Raw genomic sequence first — 25516 nt, 5'->3', positions numbered from 1 at the left:
CAGGTAGACCAAATTTCTTTGAAGGATGGAGAATTCTTCCAACTACTGATTCCACCTGCAAAGGAAATCCAAGACTTTGGTAGTCCTAGAAGGGAAGCAATCACAAGTTATTTTTCAAAGACTATTTCATCAATTACTTGTAGTTCATATTTAATACAATAAATTCTTACAAAATAGGAAGATATTGCATCATCTTTTGCCATTTTGACTGTTCAAAGTTCATTCTTCAAACTTGCCACTTATATTCTTGATTGTAAATAACTTGGGGAGAGCTTCATACATTTTTATTGAAGAATCTAGTGTCGATATGTAGGGAATCAAGTTGTCTTTAACTCCATCCACATTTAGGTTGATGGAAATAATGTCATTTTCTCCATACTTTTCCTTTCTAGCATCATTTGTAGGTTCCTTGACTTTTCCTTGAACTAAATCCAATACCTTGTTCTTTGCAAGTATGAGTTCCATGTTTTCCATGCTCTAAAGTTAGAGGCTCCTTGAAGTTTGTTTTCAAATTTCATTGATGATTCCATAGATATATTTGTCAATGTCACCCTTACTAGATGTAGTTTTTCTCCTTGCAAGTAGCTTACGACTTCCTCCTCCTAGTGTAGACGAAATCCTTCAATATATCTTCGAAATTCAAATAATGAAAGTTCTTCCTTAAGATAATGAGAGCTATTGATATTCAAGCTACCGTTTCCTTCTTCTTTATCTTAGCTCTGATACCATGTTAGAAATTCATAAAGGAAAAAATATTTCCTTATCTTCATAATTACTTGTGATATTTATTTATCTTCTTCTAACTATTCTTCAATTTCTTTATGTCTTGTTTTATCTTCTTATCATCGAGAACAACTAAAACATAATCATGAAGATAAAGGACATATGATGTAGGCTCTCTGCTAGGGTAAAACCCCTTTCTAGAGGAAAACCCAAAATTATACTATCTTCTTTAGAACCAAATCAAACATGACAACCAAGACCTTTTGACCAAGACAAATACCTCCTCCAATCCACATGTCAGGCTCCCAGGATGATTAGCCAAATTCCAAAAGTCAACTTACATCAAATTTCTTCAATCTTGCATCAAAGTCACATTTCGGCCCTCCTGCTTCAGATTTTCAGCCCTACTACAGATTTGCAACTTTGTCCCTTCTGTAGCCTTATATTCTTCACATGTGTGACAAAATAGAGAAATTTGAATTCATTTTTTCTTGACATGTTTCTCCTTCCTCTTCATGATGATTCTCCTTCTCTTTTTAGGTATTTCACACTTCTTTTATCCTCTTGCAACTTCAGATAGAAACTTGTTGAATGGATACTCAAATATGCCAAGTAACACTTATATTTATAGATGTTGTAGCTCCCTCAATGAGGCCGACTTAATAAGGGGTCAACCGACATGGTGGAGGAGGGTTTACATGACCAATTATATAAAAACAAATTTTATTTCTTGACATAAGAATCCCAAGAAGGGTCTATTACAAAATGACAAGGACAATGACACATGACACAAACCATAGAAGCACTCAATGGGTTCTTTAACCTAGAATAAAAATAAATAAAGCATGAAACCCATGCTTATAAGTAATTTTTCTTTTATAATAGTTTTTATTTTCTTTCTTTTGACAAATACATTACATCATGACTCAAATACAATTATGAAGACTGATACTAGTTACATTTCTCAAGAGGAATAACATGGTATATGCCTTTCAATTTAGTCTATTACATCAATTAAGGAAATTCTATTATTATAATTTAGAAAAGAACTTGAGTGTCTTGTACTACTTGTTGCAATGTTTGGAGGATATGCATTCAAAGGCGTAGAAAGGAAAAATAGGTGCTTTAGCCAACCATGGGCTAATGAAATTAATTATGTTTAATTCCTTTGAAAGGAAAACATGCCAAAGTCCTTGGGATTGGTTTTTAACCATGAGTAGGGATGAATTTTTAAATTTGTTAGACACAATAAAAAACTCCTATAAAAATCTCTAGAAAGAAAAATAAATTAGATGCAAGAAAAATTGAGTAAAAAAAGAACGCATAAGAAAAAAAAGTTGCATGTTAAATAGAAGATGAAGAAAATGATATCGCTATTACCTTAGTGTATTAGTGTAAATGTGGATACCTGGGAACAATCCCCTCAAAATAACTAAAGGTGGCCCATAATTTAAGGGGCAAAAAACGCCAAGCCATAAGGGCTAGGACCATATCCCAAGTGGTTAGGAAATTAAACACTATCCAACAAACCCCTACCAGAGATGTTAAAAAAAAATCCCTTCTAGCCTAACACTAAATATTGAAGACTCACATAACATGTGTCACACTAATAAGAATGAGAATTATATCAAATACCATATTGATCAACTATATAAAGCTAGGGAAGAGACCCTAAAATGGAAAATAATTAAAAAGGATAGAAAGGAACTAGAAATCACAACTGCAAGGAGTTCTCAATCATAATATTAAGTACGAATTGTATATTTGCACGAAAATTTCCAAATCCTTAGGATAATTACTTGGACGATATGAAATAGTTATATTAAAATGAAATGAGAAATTGAGATTTAGTATTGGAAAGGAAAAAGAGAGAGGTTGGAAATAGAGTGGAGAATATTAATATGTTGGAATCAATTTTTCACAAGACTATCAAGGTTGCAAAGGACATGTTCTCTTACATAGCTTAAAAAAAAACTTGCACATTTCTCCTCAAAGATCAATGTCTTAGGTCCCAAATGGCTCAAATTTCCAAATGCCTCCATTGTTAATTGAACACTCAAAAATATTTCATAGAAGCATATTGATAGTGAAATGAAGGAGAAAAAAATCAAGTATGTGAATTCTACCTCCACAACTTTCTTATGCCTCAACCATACAGATGGTCCCACAATCCTTATATGGGGGATGCCCAACTAAGAAGAAATTTCTATTGGGTTGAAAATAAAGAAATGGTTATCAAGGCACAAAATATAAGAGTGAAGATTATAGTGGCACCTTTTGAGTAAGCATTGAATCCACCAAGACTAGAGAGGCTCTTAGAAATTGTGAAGTTCACTTTTAATTCGTATTTAATTCAAATACTTGGGGATAATCAAAAGGAGGTAATTATCCACTATGAATTCGTGTTAAAGAGATAAAATAGTAAGGAGATAAAACTCTAGTGAAATTGATGGGAGGAACTACCACTTACCCTATGGAAGATAGAGCCTCACTCTCTATCTGACTTTAGTGTTTCCTTCTTCAAAGCATAATTGTATATTGAAACTCTTAAAAGGATGAAGCTCATGTTGGATAGAGATAAGATTCAAGTATCCATTAATACACCACCTCATTCCCTTCTAGCATTATATAAGAGAGGTTAATGAAGAATAAGAGAGAAAAAGGGTGGACTAAGATTAAGATAAAAACAAAATATCAAAACAAAGATGCAACCACTAATGATTTTAGAAAAACAACACACTAGGAGTAAGAGGAGTAGAATTCAAAGTAGGAAGAGTGATAATGGGAGAGATTTCTTTTTAAGGAGTCTTTTTTGTGTCATAGGGGTGTGCGAAACCTTCATCTAGGATGAAATGATTCCCCCTAAAAGTATCTATTTAATGGCCCATCGTATGTTGTGTTTGTACCTAAGCCAAAAGACCCATGTAAAATATTCATGCTTTTAATGATGAAGAAATACATAATGACATGTGCTTATCCATTTATGCATATGTTGCATAAGAGCCAGATATGAATGTGATAAGCTCGATCGTTACTACTTTTTAATGTCTTTTGCATATGCTATCTATCAATACTAATGTGATTTCCAAAGGTAGGGATTTGATAGCCCTCTAATCTATTGCCGTTGTAGGATGCTAACCAATAATGTATCATCATAATATATAATCACTAACTCATCCCAAGACTAGGGTAATCTCCCTTGTTTATGAATCTTGACCAACTTGATTGCTATTGAAAACTCTTCACCATCTTCGAAGGATGCTAGCACTTGATGAAAACCTTAATTGCCTTGAAGTGTTTCTAGTTCTTGTGGATTTAGGTAGTTCATATTATCTAGAAGGGAAATCAATCCCATAATACACACTGCTCAATTTAATGGCAAACTTGCATCAATCAAAGTATTTAACATGCTCAATTTAATGACAAACTTGCATCAATCAAGGTATTGATTGGAATGTTTAAATAAGACTCCTTTTCAAGAATAAATAATGGCATAAACTATAGGATAACTATTCTCCTTTTTAATTTATCATTCATCTCTCTTACTATTGGTGATTCAACTTTTATATTAAGAAGGAAAATTTCTATCTTTATGTTTCATAATAATCTATCAACGAAAGTGCCATAATTTGGCTATATTTTGTAGAGTTAGTCATTCACAAGGTTGTAGCAGCATCTTGCTACACAACACTTCATAAATTTACATGATTAGCCGCATCTCATTATATAGTGCACAATACCTCATAAGTTTACATAATTAGCCGCATCTGGTTATAAAGTGCACAATACCTCATAAATTTGCATGATGACTAAATTGATAATTAAAATGAATTGAAAGATTCAATATCCATGGTTGTAATTCTTTCCATAAATAAAAAGGTAATTAAAATAATTAAATTCATTTTATATTTACCAAAATGAATATAGAATTTTACATGACATAACAATATTTATAAATATGTCTAGATTTCCTCTTTATCTCAATCATATCATTCATGAAGTTTGGAGTAATCTTGATGATTTTCCATCTCTCCGCAAAAACTAGACAACTAGAAAGAAGATTATAAAATAGAAAAAGCTGTAAGATCGTGTTTCTAAGATTTTGGTTATTAAATTCCCCTTTACTTAAATAATTGCTTGCACTATTAAATAATTCAAAGTTTCTTTGGAAACTTAAAAATTTAAGGTTTCTATACATAAACACATTACAATATATAAAAATTACAGAGATTGCAAAGCAACTAAAAAATAATGAAATTCTGTAATATGCAAACTATATAATTAAACAAATATATATATAATATAAAATAATTTTACTGTATATTCAATGGAACAAGTATATAGAATTATTTGTATTTATTCCAACCTTAACCATGTGATATATATTTACCTCTCCAGCTGAACGTGAAAGGTTGAAGTCACAAATTTTGATCACCATTGGTGAAACTATTAAGACATTGTCGGATTTTATGTCTCTGAAAGAAGAATACAGACGCTTTAAATTTTGAATTAATATTTGATTTTAAAAATAATATTTTAATTGTAAGTATTAATCATACATATATATACATTAATTTTCATATTTCAAAAACAGAGTGTAATTATCAGCCAAATATCAAAATGTTGTTAAATGCATATACTCACCGATGCCATACACCGGCTGAATGTAGATATTCAATTCCTTCAAGGAGCTGTTGCATAAGAATTTTGACATCACTATGAGTCAAATTGTCCATATAATTATACAAGGAGCCTCTGCATACATATCATATAAAATAACGGATTAGTAAAATTATAATAAATTTTATTTAAAATTTATTAAAATAATTAAAATTTCAATATAATTTATATAATAATAAATATTAATGAATTTAATTATTTAGTTATAAATTTAATATTATTAATAATTATTTAAATTATAAATTATATTTATATAATTAAATTTATTAAATAATGTATTTGAAATTTAATAAGAGTTATTTAAATATTTATTTAGATTTATTTTAATTATAAATCTATGCATTGAGAGGAATAAAATTTTATGGGGTGTAAATTTTTTCTAGAGTGTAAAATTTACACCCTCTTAACATATGATAAATCTGGAATAAAGATGAATTTAGGCTGGTTTAAAACATATAAATATACATTACAATCTTATTTTAAAATTATTTACATTAAAAAAAATAAAAATCCATGAAGATCAAAAGTTTTCATAAGTATCTAACTAGTTGATATATGGAGAGTTTAATAGTTATATGTTATAGGCTTTTGACCTACTTCATAATAATATCTCTTTTCATTGATGTATATGGTAGGTTCAACTTGATTTTGCAAATAGATATCCGTACTATACATCACTAAAAGGCACAAAAACTTTGTGATCTTATTATGACCTAGGGAAAGAATCTCAGACAATTTATGACCTTATTATGACCTATGAAAATAATTTCAGGCGAGAGTTGTATGTACATCACTCTAGGCATATTCCCACTATTATCTATAAAAGTATTTCAAGTGAGACATATAGACACACTTTTTGAATTAAATGTGATAGTCACATCAATAGAAGGCACCAGCCAATCTTCAATTATTTTCCATAGAGATTATGCAACACATTGATAGTAAGACGAATAAACTTGTGCAATAGAAAAAAAAATGGTTGATTAGATTGACCACAATAGGATGAGCATAGTAGGATTTACAGAGCTTCCTCATAAATAGAAAAAACAGACAATGCAGAGGCAATGTGGGGAATGGTGATGTCTAAGAAAACACTAGGTGTCATGTCGGAGAGGGAGCGATGAAAGAAAAAGCTATTGATTGACCCTCCCCTTAGTGCATTTAACATAACCATGATTACATCCACTAGCTTGTATTTCATTTTATTTTTATATATTTTTAACGTAAATATTTCTTTATTATTTTTTAATGTAATGTTACATAACATAATATAATGTGACAACATATCCTCTATATTGAATTATAAAACACCTCTAGACATAATCATTTTTTTTAAATAAACAATATGAAGTGGAAGTTTATATTCAAACCCTACTATACATATATATAAATATATGATTGATCCAATCAAGAAAAAATGTTTATATATATATATATATATATATATGAAATATTTTTATACTCCATATGAGGAATATACATGTTTTAAGAGGAAAACAAACCTGAATTCATTACAAGAAATACTCATAGTGAGTTCAACATGTCACATGCAAGAATTGAACCCAAGTGGGGAGGAGGATAACTACATTTTTCCCAACCACCCAAACTAAACCTAACTAACATATTTTTGTTGGGTTAAGTAAAGATGGAAAAATTTATATAATATGTCAAAATATATGAGTTAGCAGTTTTTGAGATTCGTTATAATTAATTTTTATAAAAAAAAAATTAAAGAATTTATTTTTATATGAATATTTAAAAAAAAAACATTATAAATATGGTTGTTTATAGTTCATTATGAAGGTAGTCACGTTATTAATTGTTTCACAAAAGCATCCCAAGATTTCCTAGATCGACTAGAAAGGTTCATAGTAAAAAACATAAAGATAGGAAATTAAAAGCTCAATAAAGATTGAAGGAAAGGATGATTAAAGTGGAGCTGGTTTAGATGGGTGTAGTTGGCCATGATCCATGAGCTCCTTAACTATCTTAATCACATCCAACCTCATTTTCTCATAAATGATAATGAGATTAAAGTTAGTCCCATATGAACTCGAGGATTACTTGATTGTATCATCTTCTTCACCCAACTCTCGCTTTGAAACTTTGATTTTTATCTTGAAGACAACTATGCACAATACTAAAGTTTGGCCTTTAGTCACCTTATTCTAGTTGGTCCCCTTTGTTTCCTAGATTTGAGGAATTAGTGTCTTTGCAAGCCAATATAATTCCATCGCCTTGAACATATTCATATGCCTAAATCTAGAAAAAACAACAGCTCAAACCAAAACTTGAAATTCCTCTTCTATTTGTTGTTTGAAATCCCAAAGACATTTATATTGAACAATAACTTCCAAACCCTTCACCTCTTTCTTATTTATGGATGATTCCATTAGCAAAATCATTTTTAGAGTCACTTTCCACCCTCATGAGGTGGGGATGAGATTTGGTCCACCTAGGGGTGAGGGGGGGATGGGGAGGCTTGGAATCCCCCCTTCTCCTTAGTCCTTTGCAACTTGTTGCATTCTGTAACTAGAGATTCGTCAATATCTAGTAAAATTCTCTTTATGGAATGGGGTAAAATTTCCTTTATGCAATGGGTATGAGCCCCAACAACATGAGAGACATGAACAAATCCTGTAGCCATTGAAATCCATATGAAACCACCACTTAGTTGGAAAATAGAGTGGAGAAATTGTCTTGAGAACCCTTGGGTAGAATACAAAAAAACAAATAATAACCCCAATATTCCCACCTCACCTAGACACCTAGTTCTAGAGCCTTGGGATAATATGTGGATGGAAATTGAAGGATATCCTACTACATGCAGTAATCCAAACACCAAAAACTATAATTTTAGATTACCCAACAAGAAGACAATCGACACAAATATATACTAAATTCAAATTGTTATTTTGCTACCAAGAGAGTAGAGATATAACTTTACTCATTTTCAAAAAGATCCAATTCAAAAGAGGTCTTAGCTAGGATAAAAAGCCTAGAATTTTATGCCCCCACTGCAACCTAGCTCACACAACACCTTTGTTTAAAAAATCCATCTTTACCTAGAGATGTCATCACTCAAACCATTAATAGTTTGATTCACTTACAATCTCACAATGTCATGGATGCCTAAGCCATCATTTATCCATAGCATAAAACCTCTTATACCAACTTATATAACTCATATCAATTACCATGCATGGGTGTAATGGTTCCTGAGGAGATCATATTGGTGCTAATATTATCAATTTCCTTATGGAAATCATGCATCACCCCCATTTAAGAGAATAAAGAACATATTATTTATCATCATTCAATTAAAATATTTAAAAACTTTACCTATTATGGGAGTGAGGTGTAGAGGGAGTGAGGTATCTGTGTAAACAGGTGGTTCCCCTATGCATGCCTACTCGAGTTAGCCAAATTGGAGTGCAACACTGCGATGGTGAGTGGAGTCTGGTTTCGAAAGTTATGGTTCATGTCCTAGTGAGAACACTCTCAGATCCAGGGGAAAACAATGTAAATCATGGTCCAAAGACCCTCGTCACTAAACTCTTCTTACAAGTCATTTTTCCTGGTCAAGAAAGGTCTTGGGGCTCTGAACCTTTATTGTCATTTTTCCTGGTCATTTTAAACCTATTTCTAAATGCAACACACCCTATGTTGTTAGCACAACCCGTTATAATGTTAGTAACCTACTCTACAGATTGTGTTACCTTAGAATGTAACACTATGTCTCTTCAGTTAGCCCGCATTACCAAAAACTCACCAAGTCATGAGAGCAAAATCCCAAGTTAACTCATTATGACACTCTCATTCACATGAGGAAACTCTTACATGGTGGAATGTGACCGCCTCGACCTCATCTTCAACTCTTGACTATATAAACAAAGCATCTAAAAGTGGATCAAAGCATACTTGTATGAAGAAACATCACCCAATCTAAATCTTTTTCCCAATTTGCACTAGAGAGAAACTAACAATCCTCATAGCCTCCATTTACCTATAAATTGAGAGCTTGGCCATTGAGAAAATCATCACAATTTAGAGTATTTTTATGTTGTCGAGATAATTATTGAGAGAGAGTATTGGAGCTAGGAGACGGAAGAGGTTATGTTGCAACTTCAACATTTGGTTGTAAACTTCCTTCTTAATAATATAGATCAATTGTTCTTCCTTCCAGTTTTTTGTTCATGATCATTTCAATTATGTTTAACTAACAATTGTTTGGAAGCCTTGAGATACATTGATTCATTCAATACTGCTTAGTTGTTCATTCATTATGATTTTGATTGATGAATTTTTATGATGTGAAAAGATTGATCTACTCTTCTTTATGTCTAGGACCAAACTTTGGAGCTAGCTAGGAGCACTTCTCAGTTACACAGACCACGCCAACGGATCTACACATAAGGAAAAATAGTTTCATCCTTTGTGTTTCCCTGTCAATCTTTAATCTTGTTGAATGAGTCATGTCCTAGAATAGTTTATTCCTTGTACTTTCTGTCTCGATTTTCCAAGAAAACTTGAGAGGGTATTCGTTTATCCATCTGTATAATTATCCCTATAGCAGAGCCGTGCATAATTAAATGAATTAAATCCTTTAAGAAATATACAGGAGTATGTAGATGCATCCAATGATCTAATCATGTACTCTTACTGATTAGTAATAAAGGGGATCCATACTAAGAATTTAAAAGGTCACTGGTATCGTGTAAGGGACCATATTGTGTAATTAAATTCCACTGATGTTGTGTTTCTTCTTTTCTACTTGGAGTGGTAGGTTCTCGAACTACGTGAAAAATATGAAGTGTTAGAAATGTAGCAAGAAAAGGCTCAATTTTGACTTGTGTCTTAGTCAAATTGAGTAATTCAATTTTCCACATCAATAGGATGACTTGGATTGCAGTTAACTTGTGTGACATGGTATTATCTACTAGTTAACTTAGTACATTCGAGTTATAGGCTTGGAGTAGAGTTTTTCATGTAGTGATTGCTAAAACTTAGCAATCTAGTTTAGTTATTTTCAGTTGAACTCAGTTAACTGAGCTCAAGTCATTAGTTGAGTCAGTTGAAGGTCATTTGAGTAGTTATGATTGTTGTTAACTCATTAATCTCCATGTTAACTAGTCAATGAGCTAAAAATAGACCCAGTCATGCATGGAATTCAAATTGCCTAGTTGAGTGCATGGAAAAGGCACATTTATATTTATAATTGTATATTGTTGATTGTACAATTCTTTTGCACTGAGAAAGTGATCAATTCCTCAATCTATTGTGCAAGGAAATAAGGAATTCTCTTATTTTTTAGGGGCTAATTCCTCTAGGATTGTGCAAGGAAATAGGAGGTTGGATGAGGCTTGAATTGGCTAAGTGTTGGCTAGAGAAATCCAGGAAGTAGGAGAACAAGATTGCAGTGCAAGGTGTGCTTCAAAGTTGAAGCAAGACATTGTAATTATTTCTCTTCTCATCTGAATTAATGCAAAGAAGAGGAGGGGTTTTCCCTAGTTGGGTTCCCCTATAAATCATTGTGTTCTTGTGGTTTTGATGGTTGCATGTCAATGCATGTGTTTCTATTGTGTGTTTTCCTTTCTGCTGAATAGTAGAAGACATTTTTGTCTCTTGATTTCAGTTCTATTTCATTAGCAATAACAAATTTCTATTAATTTCTACATGGTATCAGAGATCGAAATCACAATAGAAACTAGCCAATAGATCTTCTCCTTTAGAAATTTCAATTTGCAGATTTAGTGAAGCAAGTTTTCTTTCGTGTGGGAAAATATCTTTCAACGGATTGTGATTGGAGTATGCCTTGGACGGAACCTCAAATTTCATATCTTGGAAGGACATGATGGAAGCTATACTTGATGATAATGGAGTGTTGGAATACACCAAAACAAACATTCCAAAACCAACAATATTGGATGCATAACCGTTAGCCCAATGGAAGAAAGATACTGCAAAAGCATGAAGGATCATCTTGGAGGGTGTGAGAGACCACATAGTCTCAAATTTACATGGAAAAGAAAATCAATTTTCTGTGTGGAAGACCCTCACTAAGCTACTCGAAAATGGCAGTGATGATAGGATATTGGGATTGAGGGACAAGCTCATAAACATTTGCATGCAGAAAAATGAAACCATTCCACATTACCTCTCTAGATTCACTTAGTGTCGAGATGATCTTGGAGGTTTTGGAGAAAATATACCATCTTTGGAGCTAGTGAGCCTAGCTATCCCAGGCCTTCCAAAATCCCGACACAGTAACTAGCACTTTGTAAATGGAAGGGGAAAATTTCCAAATTGGGAGAGACTTTGGTTTGTTTTGGTGCAAGAAGAAATTTGAAGGAACATTAGAGATGGAATAACATCCAAAGATGAAGAGGAAGAGGACTTTTCTCTAGTTGGCAAAGGAAAGAATGCCAAGGGAAAGAAGGCCCAAGATGAGCTAGAGTCTAGCCAGAACAATGGCAAGATGAAGGACCTAAGAAAAATAAAATGTTTTCACTACCATGAATACAGACACTATGCAACCATGTGTTCGCACAAGAAATTTAGCAAGGAGCCTGCAGTAAGAGAAAGAGGAGATGCCATGGCATCTAAATTCTAGTTATGTTTCACCTTCTTTTCTTGAATGGAAAGCAAAGTAAGAGGGATCGATTGGTACCTAGATTATGGTGCCTCATACCATATGATAGGAAACAAAGAATTGTTTAGTAGCATAGAGGAGAAGGATCTCCATATGAAAATAGAACTTGGAGATGATGGGAGGTAAAATAATCAAAGAATTTGTATAGTCACCTTTAAGAGGGAGTCAGGCTCCCATATTGATCTGACAAATGTTATGTATGTGCTTGGGCTGAATAAAAAAAATGATTTATGTAGTTGTGTTAGAGGATTGAGGTTATGATGCAATGTTCAGTAAGGGAAAGGATTTTATGAAGCATGTTACTATTGGACAAGTGAAACATATTGGAGTTAGAGTGAAAATCTCTACAAGCTAGAGGTATATTTCTCTGTGCATGCAACTATACCTCCAAGAGTGAGGTGGGGCGATGTAGAGCCTTAGTCCCGAAGTTGAAAAATTGGGTAGGGTCCATAGGAGAGTAGTAGCAATTGTAGTATACTCTTCTCATGGATCATTAACCTTGCTACAGAGGCCCACATTATTCAGTAGCAAAATGATCAGTGTTAGTTGATGCAGTTAGATCTTGACGGACAGTTGCAATAAGATACTGAGGAGCACAAAGCATTATTGATAGCATTGCAGGAGGCACAATGCAAAATCAACAACAGTATAGTTTTCCCAATAGACAGTGCTGAGACTAGTAGCAGTAAGATGCTCAGGAGACAGTTGCAACTCAGAGACTCAATTGATTCATTATTTTGGATGCTTCTCAGTAGCAGTTGTTGGAGTAGTAACAATAACAGTGTGAGGTAGTGCCATAGTGCATTCCACAGGAGATGAATTGGGGTTGTGTAGAGCCCTTTTCTTGCAAAGAGGGAGTGTTAGAAATGTAGCAAGAAAAGGCTTAATTTTGAATTGTGCCTTACTCAAATTGAGTAATTAAATTTTTCACATCATCGGGATGACTTGGATTGCAGTTAACCTGTGTGAGTTTCTTGCTAAGAGGGAATGTTAGAAATGTAGCAAGAAAAGGATCAATTTTGAAATGTGCCTTACTCAAATTGAGTAATTAAATTTTCCACGTCATCAAGATGACTTGGATTGTAGTTAACCTGTGTGACATGGCCTTGTCTACTAGTTAACTCAGTAAATTCGAGTTATAGGCTTGGAGTAGAGTTGTGCATGTAGTGATTGCTAAAATTTAGCAATCTAGTTCAATTGTTTTCAGTTGAACTCAGTTAATTGAGCTCAATTCATTAGTTGAGTCAGTTGAAGGCCATTCAAGTAGTTATGACTATTTTTAACTCACTTATCTCTCAATTAACTAATCAATCAACTAAAAATAGACCTAGTCATGCATGGAATTCAAATTTCGTAGTTGAGTGGATGGAAAAGGAACATTTGTATTTATAATTGTATATTTTTGAGTGTACAGTTCATTTTCACTAAGAAGGTGATCAATTCCTCAAGCTATTGCACAAAGAAATATGGAATTATCCTATTTTTTAGGGGCTTATTCCTCCAGGATTGTGCAAGGAAATAGGAGGTTCGATGAGGGTTGAATTGGCTAAGTGTTGGCCAAAGAAAGTCAGGAAGTTGGAGAGAAAGATTGCAGTGCAGGGTGTGCTTCAGAGTTGAAGCAAGACATTGTAATTGTTTCTCTTCTCATCTGAATTAATGCAAAGCAACGAAGGGGTTTTTCCTAGTTGGGTTCCTTTGTAAATCATTGTGTGCTTGTGGTTTTAATGGTTGGATGTCATTGCATGTGTTTCTATAGTGTTGTTTCCTTTCCACATAATAGTAGAAGAAATTTTTGTCTCCTGATTTTAGTTTGATTTCATTAGTAGTAGCAAATTTCTATTAATTTCTACATGAATGCTACTCTCTGTATAACGTTGTAGTGATAATGTTCTTTGGGTGGATAAGTGTATGCCAAGAGTGTGGACTGATAGAGTGGTGTGTGAAAAATAGCAATGTGCACTCAGGAGAAGGGCTTGAATGGTTATGAGCCAATGTTGAGGATGTGAAGCGAAGAGAAAAGGGTGTAGCAAAACAAAAGAAAGCAGAGACAATGGCAATTGGTGTGTGTATGCAAAACAAAGAAGAGGGAGTTGTAGAAGACAACAGAACAAGTCATTTTTTTATGTAATAGAAGTAGGTCATTGTTCTCAGTTTGAAAATTGTATGAAAAATAGGACATTTGGCTAAAGCATGTAGGTGCTGCAATTATAAGAGGTTGGTGCCTCTAAGCAAATTGTGGCTTGGCCTCTTGTTAGTAGGTACTCACAAATAGATGCTATCAAAGATAATATCAATACCAATAGATGTGGTCATGTTCAAGCAGTAAACAAGGGATTCATACTTGACTGCAATAAAGATGTCCTATAGATCCCATTGTGGCAACTAAACAACAAATGGCCATAATGATAATAAAATGAGTGTCATGAAATTCCTAATTTGAAAGACTTAGTTATTTTCCTCTATGTCTACTACATTTTGTAATGGATTAAGAGTGATATCCCTTACCCACTTTATCTTCATTTCATTCAAGAAAATGTTGGCCACATGGATGACCTAATCCAACCTCTCTCCCTTTCCATAATTCCAAAACAACCTTGTAGATGTCAACTACACTACCATGCTAAGAGGAATAATATTTGGAGTCAATATCAAATCCCTAGGTGTTGATTTTCATTCCATATTTCAAGCATGGGCTCATTTTATTATTAGTGGTACTAGTTCCATCCTTTTTAAAAACAGATCTAACTTTGTGTGGTGTGGGTTAAACCATGAATGCATCAAAGGTATCCTACCCATCCTTTTCTAACCTTATAATGGCTAATAATCTCGATTGATGGGGATTATTATATCCATCTAAATCCTTCCCAAGTCAAAGAGAAATTTGAAGTAAAAAACAGACCTCCTAAGGAAAATAAAAAAATAAAAAAATAAAAATTACAAATTTTTAAAGGAAAAGAAAGAAAACTTTTTTTTTTTAATTATATTTTTAACATATCTCCTTATAGGATTATCGAAATGTCAAATGTAGATAACCACTAGATGCATAATTAAATTTCACATCCAGCAAGTACCCACTCTACATCTTTTTGAGTAAATCCGAAAAAAATGAAAATACATGAAAAAATGTGTTTGAAGCACAATTTTCATGTATTTTCAATTTTTTCCTGTGTGGGTCTACTAAAAAAGATGAAAATTGAGTTCTCGTTGGGTGTGGAATATCCAGCGACTTCCACATCCAACAACTATCTACACTGACATTTGAGTAAACCTATACGGAGATAAGCCAAAAATACAATTAAAACAACAGTTTTCTTCTTTTCCCTCCAAAAATATCTACCCATAGACATCATCATCTTGAATCTTATTGGTTCTATTAAAATTGATTTTTTTAGTAGAATTTTTTTTTAGACCCATTTTTGTACCTCAAAATTGCCCTAATGGAGGCCACAATAATATTATCCTTACACACTTCTTGACCTACAGAGAATTCCCAAAACATGCGACATGTAATAAGCTTAAATGGATTTAGAATCTTTACCTTGTCCCCTCTCCAATTGAGTATTCATATTTTGATAATTTTAAGAAAGATGCATAATTAGAGTTTCACAATCCAACAACTATACCTACTCTACATACCCATTTAAGTGCTTATCCTTATGCACATATACTTATGCACATAGTCTATTTTCCTACGACACTAGATTCTTAATCTATATGATAGGGTCTTTCTCCCCTCTTGATTTAAACTTTTAGTCCTTACTACCCAATTTTCCTCCCCCTATCTATGATACTGTGGATGGTTGATTTTTGCTTATACTCCATTACTTGTTCATTCTAAAAATCACCTTCAACTATTATTGTTTCCCTCTTTTAGGATATCTTGTAAATAGTTGGTGCTATTTGTATTCCTTAAATCCATTGTTATCTAATAATTATACTTTAACATCTCTACACTCTACATTGGTACAAGCTACAACTCTAATATCTTTATAATGCTCCAATCTTTATAATTTAAATCATATATAATATTTTCAAAGAAAAATCCCTAAATCCTTATTGTAACTACTTTTCTAGGGATCATTGTTATTTGAAGTGTCTCCCATCCTATCTACTTGATCCTTTTCATGACCTTAAATATATGACCTAATTATCTTGATCTAGTCACCAATGTAGGAAATACATTTCTTTTGCAATGGATTTCTATACCATAAATGCAATGTGATTATATCTTGGGCACAATCTATGTAACATTAATAACCTATGGTGCTATCCCTACCTACTATCACATTGAATGGTACCAAGACTTGATGTTCCCATCCATTGAAATAAACCCAGCTAAAATATTTTAACTAAGTGACTCACATCTCATAGGAAGCCAATAAAATGTATTAGAGAAATACATCATGCATTGTATAAGGAGAAATGGATTAGTAAAAAAAAAAAAGTACTAATAAAATCGACTTTAAAAGAATATATAAGATTCAAGATGATGATACCATCCCCAAGGATAGATATTTTTGGAGGGGAAAAAATAAAACTACCTTTTTTTTAATTGTATTTTTGTCTTATCTCCTTAAAAGTTTACTCAAAATGTATTGTAGGTACCACCCGCAAGATGTGGAAAGAAACAAAATTTTTCATGTAATTACAATTTTTTTCATTGTGGTTTTACTCAAAAATATGCAGAGTGTGTACTTTTTGAAGCATAATTTAATAACTTTACATCCAATCTATACTTGCCATTTGCCATTTGAGTAAACCTGTATGAAAATAACCAAAAATACTATAATGAAAAGTGTTTTTCTTTCTTTTCCTTTTATCATTTTAACTCTCATTTTATAATTTTTCTTAGGAGTCCCATTTTAGACTTCAAAATTACACTAATACCCTATAGAGACACCTTCCTTACTCGACAATCCATTAGCGCCACAATTTCCTTTGCTTCCACAACACCAATTCCATTCCATCCATAAATACAATTCTCCTCAACACTTTAACCATGGAGCTTGCTTTGGAGAATATTTTAAGTGTCCATCACTATGGATCTATTTTTCTACTATATTCTTACACCTACACAACAAAAACTAATAATATTGTGTGAACAAAATTTATTGAAATTTGCAATTAAAAAATTAATTTGTTGCAAGTTTTTTTTTGGAAATAAATGCATAAATTGAGCTATATTATGATACACTAACTTTGAACCCCCTCCAAAATCTTAAGACGGTTCCACAAGGGGGTGGGGCCACATATGGCTTTAGGTGTGTATGATTCATCCATCACCTTTTGAGTTATTCTTCCAACTATGCACATGACACTATGCCTTCACTAGTGATAGACACCAACTTATAAGGTCTTAAGGAATTTTCAATGCACCTTTTTTTCTTAGATTTGCTTATCATGTTAGGCCTTTTGAAATTTCTTTTGAACCATTAGATTACAAAAAAACATTGTTCTTCCAACTATACCATCATATCCACACTATCTTGCATTGCTACATTTTTAACTTTAGCATTGTTATGACTAACCATCTTGGTAGGAAATATTGTAGAAGCATCACCTATCATCATGATCTGGGTTGTAAAAATAATAAATGAAAGGAAGGAAAGAAAATGAAAATCATATAGTGAAATATAACAAAAAACATAATAATCTAGTGAAAACCCAACTTCTACTAACAAATGAAATAGCAAAAAAAATGTAGAACACAAATTGGCTAGAATGATTGTATTTATCTCTAAACAGATAAAGACGATGACTATGCGCATTCACAAAAGCTATTACAAGAATTTTAAAGAATGATTTTTGAACATATGGAAAGAACCCTAGAGGCCCAAAACCCTAACACTAGAAGCTAAAATGCCAAAAGGCTTGTGGACCTTGAGGTGGTTGGTACATCAACTTCCCAAGGGCGCAACTTTTGCATACAATATGCATTTGGGGTGCATGATAGCTAGTAGGAAAGAACTGTCAAAGGACTACAAATTTTTATTGGAGTTAGGGATTTCCATGGAAACTCCTAATCAACGAATTTTCAAGAAACATTGTTTAAGGCCTCAAAACGTCCCTAGAAGTTTGAAGCCAAAAAAACATAAAAATAAAAAAAAATATATCAAAAATATAGAGAACCATTGAGAGAGTGGAAGAGGTGGGTGGCCATTGATATCAACATGGATCAATGCTTCCCCCTTAGGAAACAATGGCCTTCATTGCATCCAATTCCCTCCTCAGCTGGGAAACTTGTGCTAAATTGACTCTTGGTGAACCACTTTCCTTGATGAAGAAATTGCCCTACTTTAGTCTTTGACAACCTAGTAGAGTTGTCTATGTTCTTGGTAGATATCCTTTTTATTGGTTTCCATGATCCAATCTACTGTAGTCCAGTCAATGTAGTTAAGATTGAGTTTTGTGGAGGTTAATTTCTCAACAACCTTTGTAGTGTCCAACAGAGGTGAGAAATATGGTCGAAGTAGCTCCACAATAAATACTAGGTGTAAGCCAAGGAAAGGAGGAATACACAATTCAAAAAAAAATTCACACACATCCTTTATGATTGTGTAGTGCCCATATTGTAGTGGTTTGAGCTTCTTATGGGGGCCTGCAAGGCACTCTTTTTGTAAATTTAACCACACCTTATCACTAACCTGAAACTTATGTTGAACCCTATGCTAGTCATGTCCCTACTTGCACTTGGAATTGACTATTACAAGATATCATGGACCTGTTGGAGGTGTTGGATATGTTCAACAAAATTGGTTGCCCTATCTGCCTCAACATGAGCATGGTATCACTCCATCGTATAGATGCATCAATTGGGCTAAATGGTTGAAAATCCAAGCAAATGATTGTGGCCAATAGAGTTGTGGGGGTCTTTGTTATAATTATAATAAACATATGGAAGGATTTCCTTGCATGTTTGTGGATGCTTGGAGTTGTTTACGAAGAAGATATGCACAATCATCCTACTGACCACTTTTGTTTGTCCATCTAATTGGGGAAGAAAAATAATCAAGTTGGTCAACTTGGTATCTAGGAGAGACCATAGGTTGGACCAAAAGGTGTTGAGGGACTTGCTATCCCTATCTAAACTAATGGATCGAGGTAGCCCAAAATGAACCCAAACACAATAAAAAAGAGTTTAGTAGTGGCTTCAACTGTAATACTCTTTTTTCATGGTGCCAAAATGACCATCTTAGAGAACCAGTTAACAACCACAGACACACAATCATCACCATGCTTGGTGGATGGAAAATATGACATGTAATCCATGGAGACTGACTCCTAGGGCTTGTCTAGGGTAGGTATAGGAGTGTACAAATGCTTTCTTTTGATGGTTCTTTTAGCAATGACATAAGCAGTGAGCAATCTAATATATTGTTGGATATATTGTCAAGGCTTTGGCTAGTATAAATATTTTTGAAGTACTACTACTATCTTCTCCACACCAAAGTTCCCTGCCACTTGACTGTAATGTGCTTCCCAAATCATCTTGGCATGCTTTCTTGAAGGAACACAAAGGTGGCCTAGGTAGTATAGGAGCACATCTTGGAGGTGGAAGTCTAAAACTTGTTTTCTTGTGATCAACATTTCGTATTTGGTAGCAAAGTTAGAGCCACTATTTCTATAATTATGGCCACCCAAAGGTCTTGTGCTCACAAGAGTTAAGAATTGTGGTTATCACCACAATCGGGGGCCTACGAAGATAATCTACGACATGATTGGTACTACCCTTCTTGTATTGTATGTTCAAGTGGAATTGTTTCAAGCGCGTGGACCATTTTTTGTAGTGGTTATTATGTAACTTTCCCATGTCTACATAAATTGCAAAAACCTATGATTAATGCGAATGATTATCTCCTTCCCAAAATATAATACTTCCATTATAAACAACTCTACAAAATGAAATACATCTCATTATTAAACTGATTATAACATCCATGAACCAATTAAAAGTAACAACTTCAACTTCCAATAACACCATGGAACTTTATAACTTTATAAACTTCGAAGAAACAACTTTTCAAAGCCATCGAACACGGTTCTCAACATTGAAGTCCCAACTAGCATTAGGAAGTAAACTGGCGGACCAATGATTAGAATCGTTGAATGAGAGATTATAAGGTTTTTCCTAAGGGATAGCGTCGTAGTTTGATAGATGGAAAACAATACAGATTTATTTGTCACGTGATTGTCTTAGTTTGATAGATGGAAAACAATACAGATTTCTTTGTCACGTGATTGAAATAACGTTTGGTAGAAGCAAGGTCTCATATCACGTGACTCACAACACCATCTTTAACGTCTGTAGATGGATTTGCATTTTTCGGTCTTCTGCGGATTATTGATAGCATCATCGACGACTATGGGTCAATAATGCCAGGCGGTGGAGACCCTATATGTGCATGTATGTGGGTCTTCATTGATCACGAGACCAGACATTTAGACACCACCACTTTTGGATGTGTTTAGTAATCCTAAATTCTAACAATCCTTACCAGTGTTGGCTAGGGTTTGTAAAGCAACTTGTCATCTGATTTAACTAAGTGGGCCCTCAATTCTCCCATGCTCAAGGTATTAAGAGAAATTGAAAAGGGTAGTTACAACACACCATTTTAAGCTTACGTCACTCTCCTCTGAACATACATGATGATCTCCGTATACAAATTCAAAATCGTTGCAGGTTAATGTTCATTACAGTGTCTGCCCAGCCGAGAAAGATGATGAACTTTAAGATACTATTGTTGGTTCTGTTTTTAGTAATGACAGAAACAGAAGCAATGAGAAAATTCTCATAGGCTCTCCACAATTCTTTTCCAGCTAGAAATGGCAATCAAGACTACAAAGATGCTCTCTCAAAGAGCATTCTCTTTTTCGAGGGGCAGCGGTCTGGTATTCTTCCACCTAACCAGAGGTTGACATGGAGGAAAGATTCAGCTCTCAAAGACGGATCTGATCAGAATGTATGTATTGTTGTTTAGAATAAAATTAAGTATTTCAGCTTTTCATTCCAATCAATCATTGAGCTTCAATCCAAACTAATAACTTGAATGGATGTAGGTTGATTTGGTTGGAGGATATTACGACGCAGGGGATAACATAAAATTTGGGTTTCCTATGGCTTTTACAACTACAATGTTAGCCTGGAGCGTGTTGGAATTCCAGGACTCCATGGTCAAGGAGCTTGAAAATGCCAAAGCTGCGATTCGTTGGGCTACAGATTATTTCCTAAAAGCTACTGCTCAGCCTGACAAAATTTTCGTGCAGGTATGACCTAATGAAAAGTCTAGTCTGCGAAGGCATTCATAAAGATTTAATGGACATCCCACAATTTGGAGGAATTTCTTACATAAATACATATTTGTTTGTGTTTGCTAAGGTGGGTTATCCTAACAGTTATCCTAACAGTGATCACAATTGTTGGGAGAGACCAGAAGACATGGACACCTCGTACGGTTTACAGTATTGGCACCCAGAATCCAGGCTCTGATGTTGCTGGTGAAACTGCTGCAGCAATGGTTGCCGCGTCAATTGCCTTCCGAGCATCCACTATGGGTGAGATTGTGGATATTGGTTTCTTAATTTTGTTTGTTTTCTTACCTAAATAAATTTCACACCTTCACAAAGTTTTCTTCTCTGACCAGAAGGATATAATTGTTAGGCAGAATGTAATCTTTGGTTATTTAAAATTTGTTTTTATTGGTTATTTAAAATGTATTTTTATGGTAGAAATGAATTCCTAATAGTTTAGATTATACAAATTATATAATTTATATTTATATTTTTAAAAAATAATTGGTGAATTTTGAAAAAAATATCATAATATATAAAATAGTTAGACTATTGCTGGGAAAATATTCGCTTTTTTATTAAAAAAAGCATCATTGCAGATGTGTTCCCCCATAGGCATTCACCCCCTTTTCATATGATGTTAGCTCACATGAAAAGGGGCTATGGTTCTCACTATACTTAGCACATTGAATATGTTCTTGTTATAGGTGGCATAGGGAAATACAAAAGGACTCAACATGAAAACTCTATTAAATTGGCAGAGCTGGAGGAAAAAATTGACAGTATTGACCACAAGTTGACCATTCTAGCCACGAGATTAGCCACCATCCCTTTATTCTAGAATGAGGATAGTGATCAGCCACAACTCAGATGCCTAGAGATTATGCTCAATAGCTATTATCACTCACTAATTTTTTGCTTTCAACATTAGTAATTTTTTGTCTTCTAATATTAATGTATGTCAAAATTTGACACAAGCAACTTGTTTTTATAAATTTCTATTTAAAATATATTCTAGTTAGAAGAAATCTTAACCACTTTAAAACTCTAAACTTATATATTAATCTACATTCTTTTGAAACAAACCAATAACAATTTTTTTTTGGTTTATGAAATTCTCATTTTACATGATGCAAAGTCAAAAGTTGGTGCTTGCAGAATTATTTCAGTGTACTTTAATTCCGGTATATAAGTGGATAGTGAATTTCACCGCACCTGCTAAACCGTTATGTCTGTCCGTCATAGCTCTTCGACTTTGCAGACAGATATAGGGGAGCTTATAGTAGCAGCCTCCAGTCTAGAGTTTGCCCATATTACGGCGACTTTGACCGATATCAAGTAAATCCTCTTTTCTCCATTTATTTCCCACCTGGGAAAATTCTGTGATATGGTCCCAAAGCTAAATTTACAATTATGAGTATTTCAGGATGAATTACTGTGGGCTGCTGTATGGTTGCACAAAGCATCGGCAAACGATTCTTATATTCAGTACATTCATGGCAATGGCAAAACACTCGGCGCTGATTACGACTTCGATGAATTTGGATGGGACAATAAGCATGCTGGCATTAATGTTCTCCTCTCCAAGGTAATCAATATACCAACGGTAATTGAATTGCAAAGCTATGTATTCTCAGTTGTATATCTGTTTTCGCAGGAGTATTTGACGGGGAATGTATTGTTAGAATCATACAAGCGACACGCTGACAGTTTTATTTGCTCTCTCTTTCCTGAAACATCTTATCCACATGTTCAATACACACCAGGTTTCCATCGATCGTTTTTTCCTAGATTTCTTTTTGGTTATAGTTTGTCCGTTAGATGGACGAAAGCTAATTTACGAATTATTGTAACGCAAAGTATTTGTGTAGCCCGGTTGTTTTTAACTTGATTGCAAATTTTGGAATACTGATATGAGTGAAATCAACTGTACATGGGGTATGGTATATTTTGTGATATTTACATTTGGAAATTTATAATTTGGTTAAGGGTATTATATGATTTTTAATAGGCATTTTATTTCAATTGTTGATTCTTTGAATATTTGGTAATTACACAGATAAGGTGTGGTCAATTATTTGATGGCGCCTATGTCCATCTGATTGCCGAATATTCAACGAATCAGCCATTGAGATAAGCTCACGGTCACTATAGCATCATGGGGCACTCTTTCTTTCTACTATTCACAAGAATCAAGAAAGAGTTACATAGTCAACATAGTCAAGATACATAGTATAAAGGGGGCAGTTACATAGTCAACGTAGTTAAGATAAATATTACAAACGCTGCTCACTAATATTTGTGGAGCTATAGCTTCATTAATGCACTGGGCAATATATCTTACTTATTGGATTTTATATTTGGTTAAATCCAATGGCTGGCATACATTGGGGCATTAATAGAGCTATAGCTCCACAAATATTGATAGCGATGGAGCATCATGTCACAGTGAGACTTGAACCTGGGTAGAGGGATAATAATGTCATAGTTTAATGAGACCACAATTTTGCCGGGAAAAGAGTGGAAATTCGGGTACAATTTTGAGAAAACCTGGCAGAAATTTCTGGAGATCCCGGTTCAGCAGTCAAGCATAAAAATTTTGGGTGTCCCAAGATTCTTGGATCCATTTCCACCATCAAAAAACAATTCAAACACTTCCAAATTTAAATTTGTTGAAAAATTTCTCATAAAATTCTAGCGAGAGTTTTATCGTCTAAATGAAACTATGGCCTCATTAAACAATACCAATTATTATTAACTCTCCCAACTAACTAAAAATACACACAATTGACAGCTACATTAATCTATACTCTATTTATGATCAAGTTGTAGTCAGCTGTAGATGAGAATCTTGGTGAAACTGATTGAAGTTGGTGAACATGTTTGACAGGTGGGTTGATATACAAATCCAACGCAAGTAATATGCAGAGCGTGACCTCAATATCATTTCTGGAGTTAGCGTATGCCAAGTATCTGAGCCACGCGTCTCAAGGGCTGCGGTGTGGAAGCGTGGAGACAACTCCCGCAAAAATCAGGGCCGTTGCTAAACGGCAGGTAAGTGCAACATCTGCATTAATTAACATGAGTGGTTTCTGCATTGAATCAAGAAAAGATCGTGCTGCTGCACATCCTGAGAAAAAGGTTTAATCAATTTTATATGACGTGAGCGCATCCAACGGAGTGCAGATTGATTACATATTAGGCGAGAACCCTCTGAATCTGTCATACATGGTGGGGTATGGATCCCGCTTTCCTCAAAGGATTCATCACAGAGCCTCGTCTCTGCCTTCTGTAACTGATCATCCGGGTTTCATTTCGTGCAAAAATGGGTCTTATTATTACAGTCGCAACGATTCAACCCTAATCTTCTCATCGGAAGAGTTGTCGGAGGACCCGATGAAAACGATGCGTTTCCATACGTTCGAGCAAATTTCCGAGAGTCGGAGCCTACGACGTACATCAACGCTCCTCTGGTTGGCGCGCTTGCCTATTTCAGCGCAAATCCGTGGTGATGCTGTTAATCCGTGGTGATCCTGTTAACATCGTGATCATAGCGAAAGGCTTTGAAGATGCTGAAGGCAAACCCTGAACAAGGCAATATAGCCGAGAAAGCCTGTAATGTATATTCGAATTCAACAATGATGACAAAGCCAGAGTTTGCACCATTATGTCATGCTCTCGTTGTTTATGTATATTTGTTTGTAATGGGTTCAGGATTTTTCGCCTGTGGAATTATATTGTGCACGATGCATAGGGTTGTAATTCCATTTTACCAGTTTATATGGAATGGTAATTTTCTTTTTCTTTCTCTAATTTGTTCTTTTTGGTTCATAACACCGTTGAGTTTGGACACGGTTTAGTTTTAATCTTAAATAGAACTATCTGTCAGCGTTTAGTTTTAGTCTTAAATAGAACTATCTGTCAGCAATATTTTTGGATGGAGTTGTTTTTAATGCGATTTTTTGAAGTTTTTTTGGTGGATTTTTCTGGTGTAATTTTTCTAAAATCTGATAGGAATTCATTGAAATCACAAGATTGATGGGTAAACCCTGCACAATAGAAGTGCCCTAGGGGTTTTTCATGGTACTGAATCCATATATACAGTCAAAAAACTAATTTAAATAACACAAATCAAGATTTCACCTCAAAATTTTCACCGGATTCCGACACCGG

The 25516-nt window shown here is 34.1% G+C and overlaps 1 protein-coding gene and 1 pseudogene across 1 annotated transcript in view; one reads left to right on the top strand and one right to left on the bottom strand.

The window, feature by feature from the left end:
- The window catches only part of LOC149158192 (mitogen-activated protein kinase mpkC-like), a 298794-nt gene that overhangs the window by 125613 nt on the left and 147665 nt on the right, over positions 1-25516 (bottom strand). Inside the window, exons 5-6 of the mRNA XM_089433910.1 lie at positions 5368-5478; positions 5114-5198 (exon numbers count right to left, since the gene is read on the bottom strand). Of these exons, the coding sequence (XP_089290036.1) occupies positions 5114-5198; positions 5368-5478 (196 nt within the window). The remainder of the gene's footprint in view (positions 1-5113; positions 5199-5367; positions 5479-25516) is intronic.
- Positions 20429-24855, top strand: LOC149158193 (endoglucanase 8-like; annotated as a pseudogene).

Source organism: Pinus tabuliformis, chromosome 5_2 (genome assembly GCF_031772625.1).
Source record: "Pinus tabuliformis cultivar Carrire ecotype Pingquan chromosome 5_2, CPIR1, whole genome shotgun sequence".
Taxonomy (NCBI): Eukaryota; Viridiplantae; Streptophyta; class Pinopsida; order Pinales; family Pinaceae; genus Pinus; species Pinus tabuliformis.
Note: the sequence above shows the minus strand (reverse complement) of the source record. Positions and strands in the feature narration are given on the sequence as shown.